This window comes from Piliocolobus tephrosceles, chromosome 1, assembly GCF_002776525.5.
Source record: "Piliocolobus tephrosceles isolate RC106 chromosome 1, ASM277652v3, whole genome shotgun sequence".
Classification (NCBI taxonomy): domain Eukaryota; kingdom Metazoa; phylum Chordata; class Mammalia; order Primates; family Cercopithecidae; genus Piliocolobus; species Piliocolobus tephrosceles.
The window spans coordinates 17,680,478-17,704,178 of NC_045434.1; the positions used below are offsets into that span (position 1 = coordinate 17,680,478).

The 23,701-nt window shown below is 49.4% G+C and overlaps 1 protein-coding gene across 1 annotated transcript in view; it reads right to left on the bottom strand.

The window, feature by feature from the left end:
• The window catches only part of CAPN9 (calpain 9), a 75,897-nt gene extending 53,279 nt beyond the window's left edge, over positions 1–22,618 (bottom strand). The window contains exons 1-6 of the mRNA XM_026455092.1: positions 22,299–22,618; positions 14,401–14,470; positions 9,792–9,910; positions 6,627–6,760; positions 1,691–1,859; positions 404–487 (exon numbers count right to left, since the gene is read on the bottom strand). Coding sequence (XP_026310877.1) covers positions 404–487; positions 1,691–1,859; positions 6,627–6,760; positions 9,792–9,910; positions 14,401–14,470; positions 22,299–22,511 — 789 coding nt within the window. The 5' untranslated portion in view covers positions 22,512–22,618. The remainder of the gene's footprint in view (positions 1–403; positions 488–1,690; positions 1,860–6,626; positions 6,761–9,791; positions 9,911–14,400; positions 14,471–22,298) is intronic.
• Positions 22,619–23,701: the final 1,083 nt, after the last annotated feature.

Below are 23,701 nucleotides of genomic sequence, written 5' to 3' on the forward strand. Positions count from 1 at the left end.
ATAGATAGATAGATAGATAGATAGATAGATAGATAGATAGATAGATAGATATGTGTGTGTGTTCAATTGTATGTACGTATATTTGGTTCCCTAGTGATTCTATTTCTCTGAAGAATCCTGACTAACACAGGACTGATGGAGAATTGGGAAAGAAAGGAAATTAAAAATAAACAAAGACCAGGCGCTTCCACCTGCTAAACGAGTTTTGTGCTGCGGTGGAATCACACAGTTTCTCTCTTTCCTGGCTTGCCGTTTTGAATTCCAGCCTGCCTCTTTAGGTGACATAGTCCCTGAAATGTCTGAAAGGCAGACATTTAAACTGCAACACACTGAATAAATGCCTAAGGGACTAGCATTATCATGTGTCTCCCCTCACCCTGCGGCTGGAATTCAAGTCACCTACCTGGTCAATTCCCGTTACACTGTAGGCGTGACCCTTAATAAGACCAAACGGTGTCCGGGCCTCAGATTCCGCAGCACTTCCTGTCTAAAACATGGCAAGAGCAGAGTCACACCCACCGTCTAAGTCAAGCCTCCCCTGCTGGATCAGACCCGGCTACAGGCCTGGCCTGGTCACAGCCTCCAGTTCCTTCTGCTGCCCCAGGTGCAGGCCATGTGCCTGGGCTATGCACGGGACTCCCCTAGGATGTTTAGCAGTGCAATGCAGCAAGTTCCAGTCTCTTCCCAGGATGGGGAGGCGCTCGTTCCCAGTGTGGACTCCAATGAACAGGTCACTATTGTGTCCCCAAACAGAACAACTTGTCACCTTCATGTAGTATAGTGTGAGAGAGAAGACACAATCACATACATCCCAGAGACGAAAAGAAGCATATAACAATAGGACACACAGCTCTGCATCACAAACCTGAAAGTGCAGAGGAACTGGCTAATTCATTAGCGAAAAACAGACCCCATGGCTAATCTAAGAGGAAACAGAAAACTAGAATTGATTAAAAAAAAAAAAAAAAAAAAAAAAAAAAAAAACAGTGTCATAGCAGTCCATAAAAAACAACAAAAAAATTTTAAAAAGATGAGATAAAATTATAAATGTGTGCGTTAAAATACCATTAGACTTCTATCTGCTATTTTTTCATAGTATATGCAATGAAAAAAACAAACTTCAGAAAACTAGATAGAAAGATCCCATTTCAGTAAAATCAAACCAACTGACCTTGATGTTTGTGTGTGGACGTGTGTGCCTGTCTTTACGAGCAGAGAGAGAGCTGGGAAGGGTACAGGCCAGGTGATCCCAGTCCCAGGGTGGAGCTGGAGAACAGTGGAAGCTGAGAAACGGGTGGGAGGGAGGTAAAAATGCGCCTGTATGGGTCTCAAGATTGTTCCATCTGATACAGCAAGTACATCTTACCTTTGTCATTTGACAACCATTAAATAAAAACTTGTGTTTTATTTGTTATTTGTTTATTAGAGACAGGGTCTTGCTCTGTCACCCAGGCTGGAGAGCAGTGACACGATCATAGTTCACTGCAGCCTCAAACTCCTGGGCTCAAGGGATCCTCCTGCCTCAGACTCCAGACACACACCACCATGCCTGGTTAAAATTTGTGTTTTAATTAGCAGGAATAAACACTGCCCCCCAAGAGTTATGCCCCTCCTTAGGTGTGGCTGGGGTACCTGGTGCAGACTGCAGCCCCAGCATACTGCCTGGAATGGGAGCTCCTGAGAGACTTACATCAATGAAGCAGCCCAGCAGGGAGCCTCTCTTCAAAGCCTTCTCTAGAATCTCATAGAAGTTCTCGGGGGCCTCTTTCATTTGGAAGGTCTCTGCCACACCCCCGGTGAAGTCTTCCATGGCCTCGATGGCGCTGCCTCCCTTCAGAGCTTCATAGCTCCCATTTAGCCTGCAAGGGTGGCAGGAGAGAGAGGAGACAGTCAGGGACCTAGGGAGGCCACCGGGGGCATCCTGCAGTCAGAGCTTTTCTAACTAAGCCAGAAGCATTTCCCAGGGTTTGTCCTGGCTGGGTGGTGTGGAAGGAAAATGGGAAGCAAGCATCAGGGTTTGCTTGGAGCTTTGAGGAAGCCAAAGATCCTGAGCTTCCTGCAAGGGAGGCAGTGTGGTGTGGTGGTATAGAGCAGCAGCCCTGGTGCCTGAGTGGCCGCAGGTTCAAATCCTAGTTCTACAACTTACCATCTGAATGACCAGGTCACTTGGTGCCTTAGTTTTCTTATATACAAAATGGGGGAGAGTTGTGCTTTCCCTTCTAGGACTGCTGTGAGGTTCAAATGCGTGTGTCTCACTCTGCAATCTCCCATGGAACGGGGCCTGACTATGTGGACAGACAGAGGCCCTTTCTCTTCTCTGGTCTCACATACTCCTAACCATTTTCTTTCATAGTCATCTCTTTTATTCATAGGCATTTTACATGTAAGTGCTCTGCTTGATTGTTAAATAAGCTTTTCGATTTAGAATTTTAGAATCTGGTGGGAGGTGATTGAATTACGGAGGTGGGTCTTTCCTGAACTGTTCTTGTGGTAGTGAATGAGTCTCATCAGATCTGATGGTTTTAAAAACGGGAATTTCCCTGCCCAAGCCCTCTTTCCTGCCACCTTCCACGTAAGATGTGACTTGCTCCTCCTTGCCTTCTGCCATGATTGTGAATCCTTCCCAGCCACGTGGAACTGTGAATTCAATTGAATGTCTTTCTTTTGTAAATTGCCCAGTCTCAGGTATGTTTTTATCAGTAGTGTGAAAACAGACTTAATATAACAGCTTATTTGGGCTCCCTTAGTTTTTACCTAATGTCCTTTTTCTGTTCCAGAATCCCACTCAGGACCCCACATTGCACTGAGTCCTCACGTATCCTCAGGCTTTTCGTGGCTGTGACAGTTTCTAAGGCTGTCCTTGTTTTTGATGACCTTGACGGTTTTGAGGAGTCCTGGGCAGGCATACTGCAGTATTAGAATTTGTCTAATTTTTTTTCTCGTGGTAAGACTAGGGCTATTAAAGAAATGATAAATGCTTGAGGTGATGAGTGTCTCAATTACCCTGATTTGATCATCACACATTGTGCGCTTGTAATCAGAATATCAAATGTGCACCATCAGTATGTACACTATTACTCATCCATAAAAATAAAAAATGAAACCTTTTTAAAAATTAAAAAAAATAGCTGGGTGTGGTGGTTGGTGCCTGTAGTCCCAGCATTTTCGGAGGCTGAGGCAAGAGAATCACTTGAGTCCAGGAGTTCCAGGCTGCAGTGAGCTATTACGGTGCCACTGCACTCTAGCCTGGGTGAGAGAGCAAGATGCTGTCTCTAAAAAAAAGTTAACAATAATAATAAAAAAGAGTAGAGCTATTGGTTAGTGGAAGGAAGACCGGAGAGGTAAAGCTCCCCTCTCATCTCATCATATCAAGGGTACCTGCTGTCCACATGCCTTACCACGGCTGATGCTGGCCTTGATCACCTGGCTAAGGTGGTGTTAGTCAGGTTTCTCCACTGGTCCACTGGAAAGTTGCTCCTTCTCTCCTCTTTCCATACTGAACTCTTTGGAAGGAATCATTATGTGCAGCCCGCATGAAAAAATTAGGGAGTTATGCTCCACCTCTCAAGGATGGAATATAAACATAATTTTTTGGAATTATTCTACACAGGATATTTGTTCCTTCTTCCACATTTATTTATACGATCATTTACTCAAAGTAGTATGGACCCATTGATATTTATTTTCTACTTGGATTTATTTTGTGTTTTTTTGTTTTGTTTTGTTTTTGAGATGGAGTCTTGCTCTGTTGCCCAGGCTGGAGTGCAATGGCATGATCTTGGCTTACTGCAACCTCCACCCCCTGGGTTCAAGTGGTTTTGCTGCCTCAGCCTCCCGAGTAGCTGGGATTACAAGTATCCACCACCACACCCGGCTAATTAGTGTATTTTTAGTAGAAACGGAGTTTTGCCATGTTGGCCAGGCTGGTCTTGAACTCCTGACCTCAGGAGATCCACCTACCTCGGCCTCCCAAAGTGCTGGGATTACAGGTGTGAGCCGCGGCACCCGGCCTCTACTTGGGTTCATAATCCAGTACTGCTTTGTCTGTTTTGTTGGTTGAATTCTTCTAGCTTTGGCTGTTTGGAGCTCCTTCAGCATGCTCTTGTGTCCTTTTGGCATAGCCTTATTTGTGTGTGTGTGTGTCTTGCATGTATTCTCACTTTCTGGCACTATAAGATGATCTAGGCTCATTTTACGTATGTATGCATGTATGTATGTGTGTGTGTGTATATATATATATGTATGTATGTGTGTATGCCCTAGTCCTAGAATCTGCCTTATCTCCAAGAAGCCCTAGTTCCTTTGATTGAAGAATGATCCTAGAAACCAAAACTTGAGACATAGGTGTGCTTGTTGCTACAGGATTGTCATTGCTTCTAGCTCCTCTCACTGACGAAGCAAGGAAACATATATGTATATGATAACCCAAGTATAGATCAATATATATGTGTATGATAACCCATGTATAGATCCATGTATCTCTACGTAACCATCTCTATTAAGCTAAATCTAAGTTCATTCTGGAATCTCCAACTCTAATCTGCATGGATCATTCTGGCCTCCTCCCCTTGCCTATCTGTAACCTCTCAATCCAACAGTGAGAAACTCGGTTCCTGCCATCCACCCTCCATTCACTCGATTGTTCAACTCAGTTTGTGTGTATAATTAGATCAATTTTTCATTTGTACTCCTTCGAGAAACCACTTTAGCAACTAGAGCACAGCACTCACGTACAATTTCTTTTGCCTTTAATCTTACAGACTCCACTAATTTCCAAAGTTACTTAGGTCAGCACCTTTCTTTCCAACCCCTTAGGTGAAGTTATTTCATGCATTTGAAATTGGCTTTCATAGTTAGGGAGGCCAAGAAATCTCACAATCTGCCATTTACAAACTGGAGAACCAGGAAAGCTGGTAGTATCATTCAGTTTGAGTCTGAAGGCCTGAAAATCAGGGGGTTGATGATGTAAGTCCAAGTTTGAGTACAAAGGTTTGAGAACCAGGACCTCCAATGTCCAAGGGCAGGGGAATATGGATGTCCCAGCTGAAGTGGGGGAGGGAATTCACCCTTCTTTTGTCTTTTTCTTTTATTTGGATCTTTAACAATTTGAATAATGCTCATCCACATTGGTGGCAGCAATCTTCTTTACTCAGTCTACAGATTCAAAAGCTATTTTCTCTGGAAACATCCTCACAGAAACACCCAGAAATAATGCTTCATCAGCTATTTGGGCATCCCTTAGCCCAATCAAGTTGACACATAAAACTAACCATAACACCATCTATACATCTTTTTTTTTTTTTTTGGTGAACTGTTCTGCCAACCATTTTTGGCCTTTTTAAAGGACCCCAATCAACCTTTTTTATGTTTAGAAACTAGATGATGCACAGTTTCTGTTGCCTTGCTTGCATCCTGTTGTGTAGGGCACTCACCAGAGGGCAGAGCTGGGCTTGGGTTCCACCCACTGGACTCAGAAACAGTGCCCTGTGTCCCCTTAGGCCTGTCTAGTGGCACTGATGGTGTTTGCACAGACCTGGGTGGGACAGAGGGCAAGCGTGGACATTTTTGGTTCTTCTTTGATGGCTTTAATTCTGTCCTGCTGAATTCAGGATTAATTTAACCACAGTATGCCTTCACTCTAGTTTTGCCACTTTCATGCCCCACTTGGAGGTAGAAGCAAGACCATCCTTACTTCTGTCTCTGGGGATAGGATTCTCATGGCTTGAAGATCCAGGCTGAACCTGAAAGTGGCTCCCAGGAGCTCTGCCATCATCTGTGGATTGAATTTAGGCTGCTGTGGCCTTTCACTAACAAGCTAGTGGGCTGGAAATTGACAGCCTGAGGAAACTGAGGCCATTTGGCTGGTGAATAAAATGAATGTTTTGGTTCCACTTATATGAGGTTTCTCGACTAGTCAAATCATAAAAACAGAAAGTAGAGTGGTGTAGCCAGGGGCTGGGGGAAGAGAGGAATAGGAAGTTATTGGTTAATAGGCACAAAATTTCAGTTTTGCAAGATGAAAAAGTTCTGGAGATAGATGGTGGTGATGGCTGCATAATAACGTGGATGTACTTAACGCCACTGAACTGCACATTTAAAAATGGTAAAATTTATGTCGTATACATTTTATCACGATTTTTTAAAAATAAAAAAGAAGCATCCTGTAGGATGGACAATAAAAACATTTATGTCATATACATTTTATCACGATTTTTTAAAAATAAAAAGGGAGCATCCTGTAGGATGGACAACTGATGTCTCTATATCCATGTGGGTAACAGCCCAGATGTTTGAGCCATGCCAGTGTCCGAGAGAAGTCTGAAGCACTAAGCGCTGTCAACACAGCCAGAATTCCCCTTTGCTTGCCTTCCCAGCTCTTTCAAAGGCCAGATTCACGACTCAGGGAGACAAAGGGTCATGAATGTAGCCACCGTTCCCAAAGATCTAGGCCATGACAGGAAAACCACCTCCAACCCCTCTTGAGCCCTGAGAGGGTTGGGTCCTGCCGAGCCTCACCTGCAAACCCAGAGCCCTGTTTTTTTCCCAGCCCTTAGATGCCCAAAGGTCATAAAGAGTGGAGAGACTCCTGTCAGGAGGCTGCCCGAGCTGAGGAAGCTGTCACTCACTTGGCATAGGCTTTTTCCAGCAAGGCGCTCCAGAACTCATTGTGGTCAGCAGAGTGGAGGAAAACCAAGCGGTCCCTGAAGGTGGGCAGGCGGTCATCGATCACCACATCCAGCCACTCACTGTGCTGCCAGAACTGTTGCCCAGGAAAAAGACAGAAATGATGGGAGTCAGCTACATGGGAGCTCCAGGCCCTGTTTGTAAATGTTGATCCTGTTGCTTTTTTCCCCTCTGACCAAGCTACCCATAGACAGCTTTGAAAATCATACACAGGTTCCACGGTAGGGCATCTGGGCTTTGTCCGCTAAGTTACAAGCTGAGCATTGTACCCAGCACCAACCACTGACATCGGCTCAAAGACTCAGGGTCAACCCATCAAGGCCGCAGGCGAGGGGGAGGCAGAACAGGAGTCACAAGTAGACACTCTATGGTGCTCTGAATTAGTTTTTCTTCTTCACAAGAAAGTTGTTTTTGTGGGGGAGGGAGAATGTACTGTGGTGTTTGTGTTTGAGTTTGCTGTTTTGCGGCCCAGTTCTCCATTATTCTCTTCCATCCAGTTTCAGGGTCTAGCTCCAATTTGCCTTAACCTTGCTTCCTCCTCACCCATAAGTGGAGCCCCTAAGACTGATTTGTTGGCCATTCACACAGGAGACAGGTGGACTCAGTATTTCCTGTGTGCCAGGTGAGGGGCGTGAGGAGAGCGTGGCTGTGTGTGAATGCATATGTGTGCACACGTGTATACACGTGCATGCAGGCAGGCATGACAGGTATGTGTCTCTTTGTGGTTTATATATTGCATGTGTGCAAGCATGTGTTTGCTCACATGTATGCAAGTGTGTGCATGCAAGCACATGCATGTTTGCATGTGTGTATGTATGCACGCATGTGTTTGCAAGTGCTTCTACACACGTGTGTGCTTGAGCACATGTATGCATGTGTGTGAGCTTGTGTGTGGTCTGCTGGGAACAGGAAGGAAGGTTGGAACGAGTCAAGGACTATGTGTAGTTTCTCTGTGTATCCTGCAGTGACCCACCTCCTCCCCATTCCTTCTGGTTCAGTCGGTCTGAGAGCGATCCTAAGGTAACCTCTAAGAGTAAGAAGATAGAGGTCGAAAGAGGAGGGTAGGCACAATGCTTTTGGGAGCCATTTATTTACAGCTTTGCTGTGTCATCCTGAGCATCTTGCTGCATCAGTGATTCAATCCCAATCAGAAGAGTTGGCCACAGTGTGGCTGAGGGTGTGTGTGTGTGTGTGTACGTGTGTGTGTGTGTTTTAAGGAAGATTCCTGTCACCTGCTCCAGCTGGACCTCCCCTCCGGGGCTTCCCGCTCTTGGAGCTATCCACAGCTTCGGGTGGGACTGAGGCACAGTTGGGTTAGGTGTTTAAAGTCCAGGCCTGGGCCCCGGGCTTCCTGAGCACGGGAGGGGTGGGGAGGAGCCTCAGTGCTGGCTTTCCTTGCAGAGGGGCTGGCTCAGGAGGCCTGTGAGTTAAGTGAGATGTATCCGCCAGCCCCGAGAGCTCCGCTAACTTCCTAGCACCCACACACCTGGACTGTGGCTGAGGGGTGGAAGAGGAGTGTGAAGGAGGTGGATTTATTTCCAGTGCTCTGCTTCCTAGGAGGCCAAGGAGGGGAGCGGGCAGAGTATGACAGGCCCCAACAGGTTCATTCCTCCCCACCACCTGATCCCTGGCAGCACAAAAGGATGCTGGATCCCAAACCCCCGAGTTAGGGGTCTGGCTTGGCGACTTATTGTTTTGTAACCCTGGATCAACCACTTCCACTCCCTGGGACTCAATGTCCTTGGGGGTCAATGGAAGGACGGGGTCAGGGTATTGCCAAGGCTCCTCCCAGCTGTGACATTTAAGGGACAAGAACACTGGTCCCCTGGGGAGCCCAAGATCAGATGGTGGTGGTTCCGGTTTAGAGGTAATAGTTCTGCTGTATTTTCTGAGCTTAACCACCCCCAACACTGCCACCCTGGTGTGCTCAAGAGGACTGGAGAAAGACCGGCTCATGGGGGTGCCATCAAGCCAAGACTGTGGTCTCAGCAGAAGTCACAGGAGGGGAGGGGAGACAGCCAGGCGGTGGCAGGTCTGTGAGAGAGCAGGGGTAGAGTTTCCCTGGGACCCAAAGTGTCTCTGTCCGCCTCCCCCCACCCCCACCCCCGCCGGCGCAGGAGGCCCGACCCCTGGGAATTTCGTGCTCCCTGAGCTACACGTGGTCGGCTCGCTGTCTGCGCCTTTGAAATGCTTCTGTGCCATTGGTGACAGGGCTTGAGAGTACCTCTGTTTATCAGAATGCAGGCCTCAGGGACAGAAGAAACGGGCTGGCCCTGAGTGGTGGCCTGTGAGTCAGGAGAAGGTGACACTGCCTGGGGTGCAAGGTCAAGGAATGCCTACTTGGTGCCTGGCTCTGTGCCGGCTCCTGTGTGTGATGCCATTCAGCTCTACAGGAAGCCTGCGGGCAACAGTCAGTCTCTCCTTCCTTCCGATGAGTGTAGAAAGGCTTAGCGTCACTAAGAAAACTGCCTGAGGTCACCCACCTAAGTAAGTACAAGGGGCAAGTTTCAGTATCTGGTCGAACCCTATATAAGGACAAGGGTGGAGGAGAGAGTGGAGAGAGAGAAAGTGGAGGTGAAGGAGCAGGAAACCACCTCCGGGGGCAAGTCTCACCCAATGTGCACCTCGGTTGAGGGTCTGCGGGTCACACGGGACTCCAGCAGATGTTGTCTGTATTTTTCTCAGTTTTTATTTTTTAAAATCCCTCAAGATGTCCAAATTTACATTTCTTCCGTAAGGAGAATCTCTGTGTTTATGAGACATCAACCAGTTTCCTGGAGGCATAATCAGTTTAGTCAATTTGTGCTTAAAGCACAAGAAATTCCAAATAATAAAACTCTTAACATATGCACCCCAGATTTGCCAAAACATCACTTATGGTTTTACATGTATGTTCCATAAGGATTTGCCGTGCAATGCCGTTCATGTTCTTCTGAGGCATGTAGCTGTTATTCCATGATAAAATGTGGCTTTAGCATGGTTTAGGACCATATGTCATGCAGATCTGATGACATTTTTTTCCAGGGTTACTAGGCAGTGTGAAAATGCACCTGGCATCATGCTGGACCGCAGAGACGTGAACCCACTTGCCCAGAGCTCCCTCTTACCTGGAAATGGAATATCCCGGCATAACCAGGGCCAAAGCTTTGGTCCTGGGGGATGACTCTGGCCAGCGCTTTTTGATTAAGCGTAAGGGAGGCAACGGCGGCTAATAGCCAGCAGTCTCCTGCAAAATGAAAGCCATAAATCACAATTTTCATTGCTATTTCACAGCAAATAGGAAAACTCGGTGTCAGAAGAGGACATGGGGAGTTTCAGATGTGGCCGCATCTTTTCTACCTGTTTAAAAATGGACAGGACACCAACAAATACCTCTGTCCTCCCCTTCTGCCTCCCCTGCCTGCTCTTCTCTTGCCCAGTCTATCATAAACAGCGGTTGCCTTCTTGGCACTGTTATAGGATATGCTTACTTGGGTTTGAGACATATGGCTGCATGATGCATCAGCTCTGTGAATCCCAGCAACTCCCTTTCCAGAGGACTGAGGCTGCATACATCAGTGTCAGCATGGGCTGGGCGAGCAGACGTTTCATAACTGCAGCCCAAGTAGTTAGGCAGTACTTGGGAGGGTGGTTAGAAATGGCCTCTGCAGCCCCAACCCAGACTCAGCTTAATTACACAGATCCTAGTATGTCCGTGGTGGCTCCATTTGCTTTAAATTACCTTGCATTTTCAAGATTTATTGACTGACCTGCTGAACTTCCCAGCTGTGTCTTTATGTTAACACACATCTGGAGGAAAACTAAAAAGTGAAGTCAAACATCAAACCCTATTTTATCTGTGCTATCTGAGCTGTACAGACTCCTGGATGCATTCCTTTGCCCACACTGAGCGTGGGCTGTGTCTGGTGTGTGCCTCACAGTGTCTCAGATGTTGCCTGTGTAAGCAGATATCTGGGAAGATCCATTGATCCAAATCAGCTTTATCCAGATTCATTTGTTTTCAGTAGACAACACCAATGTCATCGGAGCCTAAGAGCCCATCACACTCAGCTTGGCAGTTTCTGAGTTCACATTTCTGGAAAGCACCGTGTACCATTGGGCTTAGGACATTGCAATATGGCCCTTTCTGGCTGTTTACACAGGCAAGAGAGACTCGCCAGGGCCGAACATCGGGAAAGCTACTTCCGAATTGCCCTGGTTCTGGCTTTCTGGGAGATGTCACCAGCAGAGTACAAGCCACTCCCAGCCTTAGCTGGGGCACAGAAGGATTGGTTTCTAATGCATCTGTTGGTCTTTGGGAGCCTCAGGTCAGCTTTGGGAGATGCCACTAGGAAGTGACATGACTGGAGCCTGCAGGATCATTTGTTCAGCAAACTTTACCAAGTGCCTCTAGGGTGGCAGACCTTGTGCCATGCAGAAGATACAAAGATAAGGAGAGACTTGGTGTCTGCTTTCAGCTTCAGGGTGGCCAGGCCAGCAGGAGTCTAACAGAGTAACCTCTGCTGTGGGCTGACCTTTCCCAGTTCTCCACCCAGTTTCAGCTTCACCCAGTTGAGGAAAATGAGTGTTTCCTGGCCTGAGAACTCAACACCTCACGTGTATTCAGCCAGAAATTCAGCCTGAGCTTTTCAGGGGGAGATTGAGAAGCCAATGTTATTTATGCAATTTAAAAGAAAGACAAAAACTCCACAACGAAACAAGATTGCTTTTTTCTCTCTTGGGCCTGGGCAGATGGATGGGGCTGGCCCCCCAGCTGTGCCTGGGAGAAGTACCCTCTGCGGGTCAGTGTGTTGCTCGGCCGTCTGGGTGGTGCAGAGCAGAGGGCACTATGGGAGGAGCAGGCTGGAGTGAAGTGGCACCATCTTGGCTCACTGCAGGGGAGAACCCTGTGCCTCTCAGGTTCTCAGGGACCCCATACTGCAGTTGCTCTCCTGATCCAGCAACCCAACCTCCCTCTCGCCATGCTCCATCCCCTCACACTCACCCAGCTACCCCCTGCCTCCCACGGCAGATAACAGCATGCCTTGATGCTATTCTAGGTGTGTTCTAGTTCTTGTTTTTTTTTTTTTAAATAGATATGTGGTCTTGCTATGTTGCCCAGGCTAGTCTAAAACTCCTGGGCTCAAGAGATCTTCCCACCTCATCCTCCCAAAGCACTGGGATTACAGATGTGAACACTGTATCCGTCCAGATGTTCTAGTTCTTATTGTGGGTGGCAAAAGATCACGGCTGTTCATTTTCTTTTATTCTTTATAACGTATATTTGCCATGGACAGTACTTTGGGTGTAGTAAGTGTTTCAAAATAATATTTGGACTCAACCATTCACTAAGGTAAAATATAAGGTTGTAACTCCAAATATATGTTTATGCCAACCTGACAAACCAAAACTTTGAAAAACAAGGAGCCAGTAGAATGATTTTCTACTAATAGCCATGGAGGACTACGGGGTCGAGGGGAAGGGAGGCAGAGCAGGGGTGGGAGAGGTAGGCAGCGTCAGGGAGGATCTCCTGGAGATGGACCACCTGAACATAAACATTGTGAAAAGTCTACATTGTATCTAGAGTATGGCACACATGGGGGATTGGTTCCAGGACCCCGGTGTATACCAAAATCTGTGCATACTCAAGTCCCACAGTAAGCCCTGTGGAATCTGCCCATCAAGTCAGCCCTCTGTGTATGCAGGTTTCAAACCCTGGAATAGTATATTTCCTTCCTTCCTTCTTTCCTTCCTTCTTTCCTTCCTTCCTTCCTTCCTTCCTTCCTTCCTTCCTTCCTTCCTCCCTTCCTTCCTCCTTCCCTCCCTCCCTCCCTGCCTCTCCCTTCCTTCTGTCCTTCCCTTTTTTCCTTTTTGTTTGTTTGAGACAGTGTCTTACTCTATTGTCCAGGCTGGAGTGTGGTGGCACGATCTCAGCTCACTGCAGCCTCAACTTCCCAGGCTCAAGGAATCCTCCCACCTCAGCCTCCCAAGTAGCTGGGACTATGGTCACGCACCACCAAGCCTGGCTAATTTTTCTGTTTTAATTTTTAGTAGAGATGAGGCCTCACTATGTTGCCCAGACTAGTTTTGAACTGCTGGGCTCAAGCGATTCTCCTGCCTCGGCCTCCCAAAGTGCTGAGATTACAGGTGTTAGCCATCACACTCGGCCTGAAATATTATATTTTCTATCCGTGTTTGGTTGAAAAAAATCCACTTAGAAGTGGTCCTGCACAGTTCAAACTCAAGTTATTAAAGGGTCAACTGTAGTTCTGTCTGTCATCCACCATCTATCTATACCTATCCATCCATGTATTTACCCACCTACCTTCCTATCATTATTTACTATCATCTATCTATTATTATCTATTCTGTATGGTCTATCAGTCAATTAATCAACCTATCAATCTTTTTATCTATCTAATTATGCATCCATTTTCTACCTATCATCTATTTCTTACCTATGTTTCTATCTATCCATCTGCTTCTCTCTCTCTCAATTGTTTCTCTTTCTAGCTAATTAACTATTATCAGTCTAGGTTTGTGACTTTGGATCTTGTGTTTAGGGTAGCTCAGTTGCTCAGCCTGGGTGTTCCAGCATGGCCTTTCTTAACCAATAGGCCACAGTGGCAACCTCAGCTATAAGTAAGTCAGGATCCACACAAGCTCGCAGTGGTTTGCTCTCTCGGCTGATTTCGCTGGTGTTTTTTTTTTTTTTTTTTTTTTTGAGACGGAGTCTCGCTCTGTCGCCCAGGCTGGAGTGCAGTGGCCGGATCACAGCTCACTGCAAGCTCCGCCTCCCGGGTTTACGCCATTCTGCTGCCTCAGCCTCCCGAGTAGCTGGGACTACAGGCGCCCGCCACCTCGCCCGGCTAGTTTTTCTGTATTTTTTTTTTAGTAGAGACGGGGTTTCACCATGTTAGCCAGGATGGTCTCGATCTCCTGACCTCGTGATACCCCCATCTCGGCCTCCCAAAGTGCTGGGATTACAGGCTTGAGCCACCGCGCCCGGCCTCGCTGGTGTTTTTTAAAATAAAGTCTCTCTCTCTCTCTCTTGCTCTTTCATAGATAGACTAAAGGTAAACCCAGCCCATTTGGATTAAATCCTAAAATGCAAGACCCAATTTGAGTGACTAGAGGCGCACTCAGGGACCTGAGTGCAGGAGGAGGAGGGAGACTGGATTGCTGGGGAGCGGCTCCCCAGGGTGTGCTCCTCAAGAGGCAGTGTGTATAATGGTTAGCAGCAAGGGCTCTACTGCTGGAAGGTCTGGGTTCACATCCTGATTGCCTGTCTGCCACCTCTGTGACCTTGGACAAGTTACTGAGCCTTCCTCAGCCTCTGTTTTCTCATCTGTGACGTTAGGAGGGTGGGTTGGGAAGATGGAATGAGGCCATGTGTGCTAGGGAGAGTGCCTGGCAGGTGACTGAGTTCATGTGTGCAGGTGTTAGCTACTGTGGTGGTGTAGGAGAGCCCGACCAATGCTGCTGGGTGTCACTCTCCTCTGTAAACTCTGGGGCTGTGAGCTCCACATCACAGGCACATCTGACTCTAGAGGAACAGGGCTGCAGGGGCTTGAGGCCACTGGACTCCATTCAGAGGGAACGAGGAAGCAGAGGCTAAAGCAGTGTTGTTCCCCCAACCCCATGCCTCTTGGGTCCTCAGGGACCCCATGCTGTGGTTGCTCACCTGTCCCAGCGACCCAACCTCCCTCTCGCCATGCTCCATCCACTCACACTCACCAAGCTCTCCCTGGCAGATATCAGTCCTGGTGGCTCCTCCAAGAATGAATTCCGGGTTTTTCACGATTTCCTGGAGGAATGAGAGTGTTATTAGACTGAGACCTGCCATGCTGCAAGCCACCATGAAAGGTCGGCTCAGGGTCTCTGCTTTCTTGGGGCAGAGGGCTTTTGCCGTGCTTGATTCTTTTCCCTGTGGAGGGCCACAGGAATGGAAAAGGCTGACACCTCTCTATGCTTTGGACAAGCCTGGGCTCATCTTTGACAATCTCCTCCCCTGGGCAGTCCTGCCTACTGAGCAGCACTCAGTACCAACCACTGGCCCAAGAGACTCAGGCCATACCTGGCCACAAAGTGGGACATCAGCCACATGCTGAGGATTCCTGTGATCACTCAGGCACTGGGCTAGGAGTCCAGGGCTACCCCACCTGTGAGCTCTGTGACCTCTGTGGGCTTCAACGAGCTGAGTAATGCATGCGCCACAGGCTGGGGCCTTGGACTAAACACACTCCCCACCCACCCAACTTCTCCAGTTTTTAATTTAATCCTTCCCCGCCAGTGGATTCCAAATATATATAGGTTTAGAGACAGAGTCTTGCTCTATCACCCAGGCTGGAGTGCAGTAACGTGATCATAGCTCATTACAGCCTTGACCTTCTGGGCTCAAGCAATCCTCCCACCTCAGCCTCCCAAGTAACTGGGACTACAGGCATGAGTCACCACGCCCAGTTAATTTATAATTTTTTTTTTTTTGGTAGAGATAGGTTGCCCAGACTGGTCTCAAACTCCTGGTCTCAAGCGATCCTCTTGCCTTGGCATCCCAAGGTATTGAGGTAACAGACACACACCACCCTGCCCAGTGTTTCTTTTTTTTAGATATGCTCTTAGGTAAAATTATATGTATCTATACCATATAAAGAGAGATATCCACGCATCTCTCATATGGCTTCACCAAAGTGGATTATATATACATATATATATTATTCTATATTGCACATAAGCACACACACTATGTATATTAATCTAATCATTAATACATATTAATATATACATATACAATATGGAGGGATATTTCATGAACAAAAAAGGGTAGAAAGTAATCTTACGAAATGCATATATTTTTCCACCATTTGGGCTGCTGGGCTCCATTCCTGGCATTGGATTGACAGCAAAGAGAGAGGGAAAGCCCCTGCCCTCTTGGAGCTGCCCTGGACGCGGTGGGTGGTGCTCGCGGAAGCCCCGCCCCTTCCCATCTCCTGCCCCGCCCCTCCCCCAGCCGGCCTCAGTCCTGGCCTCACCCACGGTGCCCACTGTGCCTGCAGCTGCCACCACCTCCCAGAAGTGGCTGTTTTGTTCAGGAGAGTTTTGCAAATTGCATCTGAGGAGGAGACAAACCATAAACCAGGAGAGAAAAGAGCTAGGATGGAGAGGGAAGGGGTAGGATGGGGCAAGGCTAGCTACCGCAGTCAGCAGGGGAGGCGTCTCTAGGGGAAGCAGAGGAGCAGAGACCTAAGCAAAGGGAAGGAGGGAGGAAGCCTGGCCGGTCCCAGGAGAGGAAACAGCCAATCCTGTGACAGCGAGGCACGTTCTGGCTCACCCTGCAGGGGTGGTGAGTTAACTGGGCCGGGGCCTGCAGAGGAGTGAAGGATTTTTCCCGCCTGTCCCCACTTTTCCAGGCACTAGGACTGAGGAGGGGCCTGGGCTGGAGGTGGAAGGTTCCAGCAGTGTCTGGGCAGACGCCGCGTGGGGAGCTCAAGCTGCTCCACTTTCCCCCAGAGACCTCTGCTTTGAATTGTCTTCCTCAGGCTGCTCAGGACCCTGCTTCTCCTCTCATCTTGTGTCCCAAAGAATCACAGGCAGGAGAGAGATTTCTTTGAAGTCAAGGGAATTATCAGGACCAAGAGCAGAAGCTTCAAGTGCTGGTGCTCTCTCTGCATCTCCCAGGATGTGACAGCCTGGAGGAGTGACAGACACCAGGGGCGCCTGCCCAGGGAGAGCTATGTGCAGCATTAGTGTCTAGAATATTCAAGAAAGCTTGGCCAGAAGAATTTCTGAAAAACACGGGGTGTTTTTAGATGCACCAAAACCCCAGGCCCGGCAGAAGTAAGGACCTCCCAAATGCTGGCCTCTCCTCTGCCAGGTCTCACACATCTTTGCATTCCCAGCCCCAGCTCCAGGTAGCCTTGGAGCCTTTTCATTAAATGACTCTGATCTCCATGGTGGCTGGAAAGCGAGTGAAGGTGGGGGGCAGCGCTCAGTTCTGGGGTCCTGGCTTGCCTGCGCAGACCTCTCTCATCTGTAGGAGGTACACTGCTGTTCTTCCTCCTCCACCTCAGCTAGCGCAGGAGTTTGTAGGTAGCTCCGAGCTGAGCCCAGAAGGACAATGCAAACCAGGACCATGTTAGTAGGCCTTGGTAGAGTCCTAGCAATAGCCTGCCGCACTCAGCAGTGGGGCTCAGGGTGGACCATTAACTTCTCACGGCTGCATCCTCTTCTGTCGCCAGCTTAGACATTCTGGACTTGTTGAAGAATGTGCCTGCCCGAAGGGAACCCCAGGAGTCCCCCAAGCCCTCCCTGTCTTGATTGCCCAGTCCCTGCCAGGGGATTGCCCTGGCAAGCAATGCCCCCACTGCCACTGCTACTCACTCCTCAAGTGGACATAAAATGGACTCCAAAAGCCACAGATCCCCACCCAGCAAGCTGTGCCGGCTCCTGGGGCAGGGCTGTTCCCGGATGCCCGCCTCCTTCCCATCCTCCCTGTCCCTCCCCTCCCCCAGCCTTCTGCAGGCCTGGCCCGGGCAACCGCACCAACTGTGCCTGCAGCTGCCGCCGCCTCCAGCTCCTGTCTTGCAATTGGTTGTTTTGTTCAGGAGAGGTTTTTTTTTGTTTTGTTTTAAACCAAATCGCACCCAACGAGGAGAAAAATACAAAAGGAGAAAACTCAGAAACTCTCTCCAAGTAAACACAAATTAGTCATCGGGTATAAACTGGGGAGCTGACTGCATGTGTGACCGATTCCTCTGTGGGTCACTGTTTCTGGGAATTGGTGTGCACCCGGGCCAGTCGCAGGGGGTTCTGCGGACGCATGTGTGGAAGGGGCAGCTAGGCCGTGGGCCTGGGAGTGTTGTGTATGTAACAGCCCACATGCCCACATGTGCAAGGTGCCTGTGACTTGCCTTGGTGTGTGTGCCCAGGTGTGGTACATGTCTGTGCCTGTGCGTGCTCCACATGTGTGCTGCTTGCATGTGCACTGGGGAGCATTGTCTACCCATGAGTGTCCTGCATGTGCATGTCGATCCTGGATGTACATTTGTTCCTGTGAAATGTTGTTTGGGAGGCCATGAGAATGGGGTTACCTGAAGCTACAGTCCTGTTATAGGATGATCATAGGTGTCTCAATTGCAGGGGTCTTGACAAACCTGAAGTGAACCCAGACTGCTGCCTGGAGATGCCTGAATCCCTGAGGGAGGCACGCAGACCCCTCCCTCGCCACTCCCCCGCCCCACTGCCCTACCACCAGGTGGTTTTCCTGGAGCACTAAGGGCCAATCGCCCTGGAATGTTTGCTTTCAGGGACTGTTCTGTTTACTTTGTACATCATCGTGGCTCAGCTGAGACACAGACTCCTCTATTAAGCACACTGAACGATTTACAAAGGGAAAAGCCTCCTTTCTTTCTTTCTTTCTTTCTTTCTTTCTTTCTTTCTTTCTTTCTTCTTTTTCTTTCTTTCTTTCCTTCCTTCCTTCCTTCTTTCCTTTCCTTTCCTTTCTTCCTTTTTTCTCTTTTTTCTCCTTCCTTCTTCCTTCCTTCCTTCCTCCCTCCCTCCCTTCCTCCCTTCCCTTCCTTCCCTTTCTCTCTCTCTCTCTTCCTCTCCTTCTCTCTTTTTCTCTTTCTTTCTCTCTTTCTTTTTCATTCATCCTTTCTTTCACATGGCCTTCCAGTGAAGAAAAGTCACATTTCTAGCAAGGTCTGGAGATGCCAGATGCTGCCGTTTATAGCTGTCTGCTCATCCCTGTCGTGTGCCCAGCACTATGGAGGCCATGGGGCCTTTGGGGCTGTCCCAGAACAACTGACAACCCCTCCTGGGGGTCAGGGGAGCAGCACAGGGAACAGCAAGCCCACCATGCAGGAGAGGCTGTGGTCATGTCCCACGCTGTGCACAGGTCTGCCGGGGAGTTGTTCACACGGGCTAGAGGGGTGTGGCCCCTTTCAGGGAGGTGTCCTGGATTTACACTGAGAATTGGGGGAGGAATTGCCTGGCCAAAAACAGATGGGTACAGACAAGGAGGGCTGGACTGCATGGTGGCTGCTCCCCATCAGGCTGGGAGGTCCCACCCCATACTCCCTCCTCTTCTTTCTGTGCATCCGCTTACACTCAGGTACACAGCTCCTTGCATGAGACCTGGGGGTGATCTCACCTTCTCTCCAGATTGAGCCTATCACCTCTCTGCCTCCCAGCCCCTCCCAGCCAGTTCCCTGAGTCAGCCCCTCAGTGCACTCCTTGCCCTGGGCTCCCTGGAGGGCAAGCCTGGCTGTCCACTGCCCTCCGATGTCCCCTTGGCTTTGTGCTCTGCCCACCCTCCCCAAGCACAGCTGTGTTTGACAAGAAGGTGGTGCTGGGGAGGAGGGCCCTCAGCCCTACGGTCCCACGGGCTGCTGAGATATGCACCGCGTAGTGCTGAGCCCCACTGCAAACGATGCCCAAGCCACAGAGGTCTGCAGGGAACCTGGCAACGCTTGTGATTTCCCTAAGGCCCGCTGCCCCCGACCCCCTGTGACTCCATGCTGCAGAAAGAATCTCCATGCTCATCCTCAGCCCTTTTGCTCCTGATTTTACAGAAATCTGTAAGATACGACGTAAAGCCCCTAACTCCCCTAATTAAGAAACAGATAGGGGTGCGGGAATGAGGACCAGACCAAAGGGACAATCTCAGTTGCAGACAAAGGAAAAGGCAGAACAGATTCTGAAAATGAGTCCATGGGAACAACAGCAACATAGTAGACCTGGGTTAAGATCAGTAAAGGGTCTGCCCTGGGTGGAGACAGTGGGATGAGGAAGGGACAGAGGGCTGGTACAGGGGCATGGGCTGGGTGGCAGGTCAGGGTGCATCTTGGCAGGGGCTCATGTGTATCAAGGGCCCTGGCCTATGAATGAAGGCCTCGCCCAGCGTTTGGGGCAATGCCAGAGGAGATAACACTAAGGAAGACAGCCCCTTGGAGCGGAGATCTAGGACTCTAGAGTCGCTGGGCAGGCCTTGGTGGCCCTGGTCCCGGGAGGGGAGACTTCTAAAGGGGGAGACAAAGATGCCCTCCATGCTGGTTTGTGTGCCCAGCTTTTATCTTGGAGAATTCTAACTTTGACAAAAAGTAGGTGAGTTGTAGAGTACAGATTATACTTTAAACTAGGTGACATCAAGACAGACTGCGAGGATAGGGACCCTCCTAGAGTCAGGAGGCAATGGTGTTAGGTTGCAATGACAGAAGTAGAAATAACAAGGACTGGCACTGATTCTTTACACACCACGCTCTTTGCTAAGTGCTCTACCCATGGTAACGCAGCTGACCCTCATGAGGACCCCATAAGTTGCATTATTGTCCCCATTTTAAGGAAGAGAAAAAGTGCTTCCAACCTTTTCATATCAAGCGCCTGTAGAGAACATGAACATTTATACAACACCCTGGATCCAACAGAAAGAGCTGCTGCTTCCAGTCAGGGACTCTGCTCACCGGGGGCCCAGAAAATCAGTTTCTCTGGATCTCTATTTCTCAGGGCTCCTGACATCAACTGCAGGGAAATCTCTGCCCGTAGGTAAAAATGCACCCACAGCCTGCAGTCTGGGCAGCTGCCCATGCGCCCATTTGTTCATGTGCCGAGGCCGGAAAAAGCCCAGGGAGACCTAACAGTCACGGGCAGAGGGTCAGAGGTCCCTGTTTTATGTCTTGTAACTTCTGCTTTTTTATTCTGGAAATGTCCTTTTTCTTACTTAGCAAAGCATGATCTACTAATCCTGTCTGTAAAGTGCAACCCCACGTGATCTGCCAGTGCCCTGACCTCACACTGCAATTGGCCATATGCAGAGAACCAAAACCAATCACAGCGTGGCTTTGGGTTGTGGTGAGGAAGGTGCCTGGGAGCTTTCACCCCAACTCTGATAGGGCCACTGAATGCTCACTGTGATTTCCCCACGAACATGGCACCTTGTGGGATCAATTACCTGGCGGGTGAAGATCAAGGCACCAGTGTGCGTATGCATGCAGTCACCCCGCCGCCCCCCCCACATATGCATATACATATCCACGCACGTGTGCACACAGTCACACACATGCACACACATAGTCAAATTCCTACACACACAAGTGCATGCACACACATGCACCCCACACTGCCTACCGCAGGAAACAACAATAAAACTCTTACCACTTAGGAAACAGCGGCTTAGGTTTAATTTGGCCCTGCCCATGAAGAGCCCAGAGGTTTTGTGAATGTGCATTAGAAAAAAAACTTAAGCCGGGCGCGGTGGCTCAAGCCTGTAATCCCAGCACTTTGGGAGGCCGAGACGGGTGGATCACGAGGTCAGGAGATCGAGACCATCCTGGCTAACATGGTGAAACCCCGTCTCTACTAAAAAATACAAAAAACTAGCCGGGCAAGGTGGCGGGAGCCTGTAGTCCCAGCTACTCGTGAGGCTGAGGCAGGAGAATGGCGTAAACCCGGGAGGTGGAGCTTGCAGTGAGCTGAGATCCAGCCACTGCACTCCCGCCTGGGCGACAGAGCGAGACTCCGTCTCAAACAAAAAAAACTTAAATCATCAATATTATTTTAATGTTGGGAGATAGAGAGGAGGTAGTTATGGTGAGTCCTTTGCTACTCGTGTGTAAGATGAGACTCAGAGCTAATCATCATCATAATTATAATAATAGCATCAGTGATAGTAATAATGTGGCAATAGCTGTAATGTACTGGAAACCTTCTGTGTGCTAGACATTGGCTTGCGTTAGTCATTACTGTTTCCATTTTACAGGTGAGGAGACTGGGGCTCAGGGAAACTAAGTGATATGACTCTATGCATGAGACAAATTGGCAGGATAAGACGGGCACTCAGGATCTCACCTGTAGGACCAGCATCCCTTGTACTGCCCCTCCTTGCCCAAAAGCAACCTGACCCCATGGTAGCCACTCCCAGGACCGTACCCACCCGGAGGGAATGGAAGCCAGCCCAGCTGGCGCCGGGTCAGAGGTAGAGCCCTGAATAATCCAGCACTGCAAATATTGACATGGTGTTCCAGGCACAAACTGGCACCTCTTGGGACCCAGTGACCAGCTGGTACCTCTTGAGATGACACCTCCGGACTGTCAGAGGTGGGGCACTGTTCACCCTGATCTCTGGGAATGGGGGATGCATGATTCTGGGGAGAAGATTCCTGCTTCCCTTGTATTCCATCTGTCACACAGTTGCTGAGACCTTGCTGAGCTAAACATCCATCCACACTGAGCACCCTCAGCTCTGGGCCAGAATCCACAGAGCACTATACATACGTGATCTCAGGGTTACCACACACACAGGGTGGGGGTCTGTCCTTGTGGATAAGGTTTTGATTCGTGCCTATCACCTGCTGACAAGACCTGCTCTGACTCCAGGTCCTCAGCCTCGGTGGGAGTCAGAGAGCTTGAGGCAGGGGAGAGGGTACAGCCAGATGCCTCAGGCCCCCACTGCAGAGCATCCCAGGCCTGTATATCATTTTCTGCCTCCAAACTGCAAAGCTTTCCACAGTAGACTGGGGTGATGCACCTCTGTTGCACTGAGCGTAGCTGGCCCCTCCCAGCTCCCCTGTTTCCACTTCCTGCACGAGCTTCTGAGTCTCAGCGTCATCTGTGCTCTTTCCCCTGCTCGCCCCACTCACCCCTGGTCGTTTCCACACAAAGGGGACCTGCGGCCTCTCGCTGTAGAACAGGGAGGAACTGCTGGCCGGGAAGTCTGCATCCTCAAAAAGGGTGCCTCTCTGCAGGCACTCCTGCTTCAGTTGCTCAAAGCTCTGGCCTGAGGAGTGGGTGGTCCGGGCGTCCTTGGGAACCGGGTGTGCCTGGGGCCCTGGGGCCCAGTAGAGGTAAGGCATAGCTGCTCTCTGGAAGGCCGGCTTGGGTCTGGCAGTGGATGGTAAAGGAAGTGAAGGAGTGAGCTGTGTGTGTCGGTCAAGAAGGAACAGCTCAGAGGACTCCTGGGCTGAGTGGCCCTCACCTCCACCTGTTTTCTGGGCACCTCCCTGTTAGACTGAGATGGGACACGCCCTGATGGAAAACAGCAGAGAGAGCCCTCTGCCCACTCTGTGCTCCTGCAGACCCAGAGGCAGCTCTGGGGCCTGGCACATTCCACTCAGAGGCGGCACCTCTGCGCAGTGCACTCAGGAGGCCTAGTGGGAGAGAGACGATTGCTTCAGAAGGAAAAAGAGCAAGAACCCAACTGGTCCAGGAGGTGGCTTCATGGAGAAGTGCACGGTGTGGCCTTGAGTCACATCTCCTACATCAGAGAATGGCAGAATTTTGTAGTTGGAAGGGAGCTTGGTGAATAAAAACAGGATGTATTATGTGAACACAGCTGGCACAGCTCCTGCACAGGCAATCCCATAGTGAGTAAGAGCTGGGGTCAGCAAACTTTTTCTGTAAAGGCCCAGATCATGAATATTTTCAGCTTTGTGGGCCATACAAACTCTGTACTGCAACTGCTCAACTTTGCTGTTGTAGTGACAAAGCAGCCATAGATGTGACACAGATGAATGGGTGTGGCTGTGTTCCAATAAAACTTTATTTACAAAGGCAGGTGGAGGACAGATTTCTTCCAACCTGACCCCTGATAGAGGACAACTTGCAGAGGACATCTGCTCCTCCTCTAGGGCACATGTGCCTCTCTAGTTCTCTAATAAAGTTCCTTGTTGTTACAGTCCCACAAATAGGATCTCACGTCTGAGAAAAAACAAAGTTAGAGGATGGAGGTGGTTTGATAAATGTGTTTGCACATAGAAATGATTAATACAGGCTGGGTGTGGTGACTCACACCTGTAATCCCAGCACTTTGGGAGGCCAAGGAGGGTGGATCACCTGAGGTCAGGAGATCGAGACCAGTCTGGCCAACATGATGAAACCCTGTCTCTACTAAAAATACAAAAAATCAGCCGGGTGTGGTGGTAGACACTTGTAATCCCAGCTACTCGGGAGGCTGAGGCAGTAGAATCCCTTGAACCTGGGAGGTGGAGGTTGCAGTGAGCTGAGATCATGCCACTGCATTCTAGCCTGGGTGACAGAGAGAGAC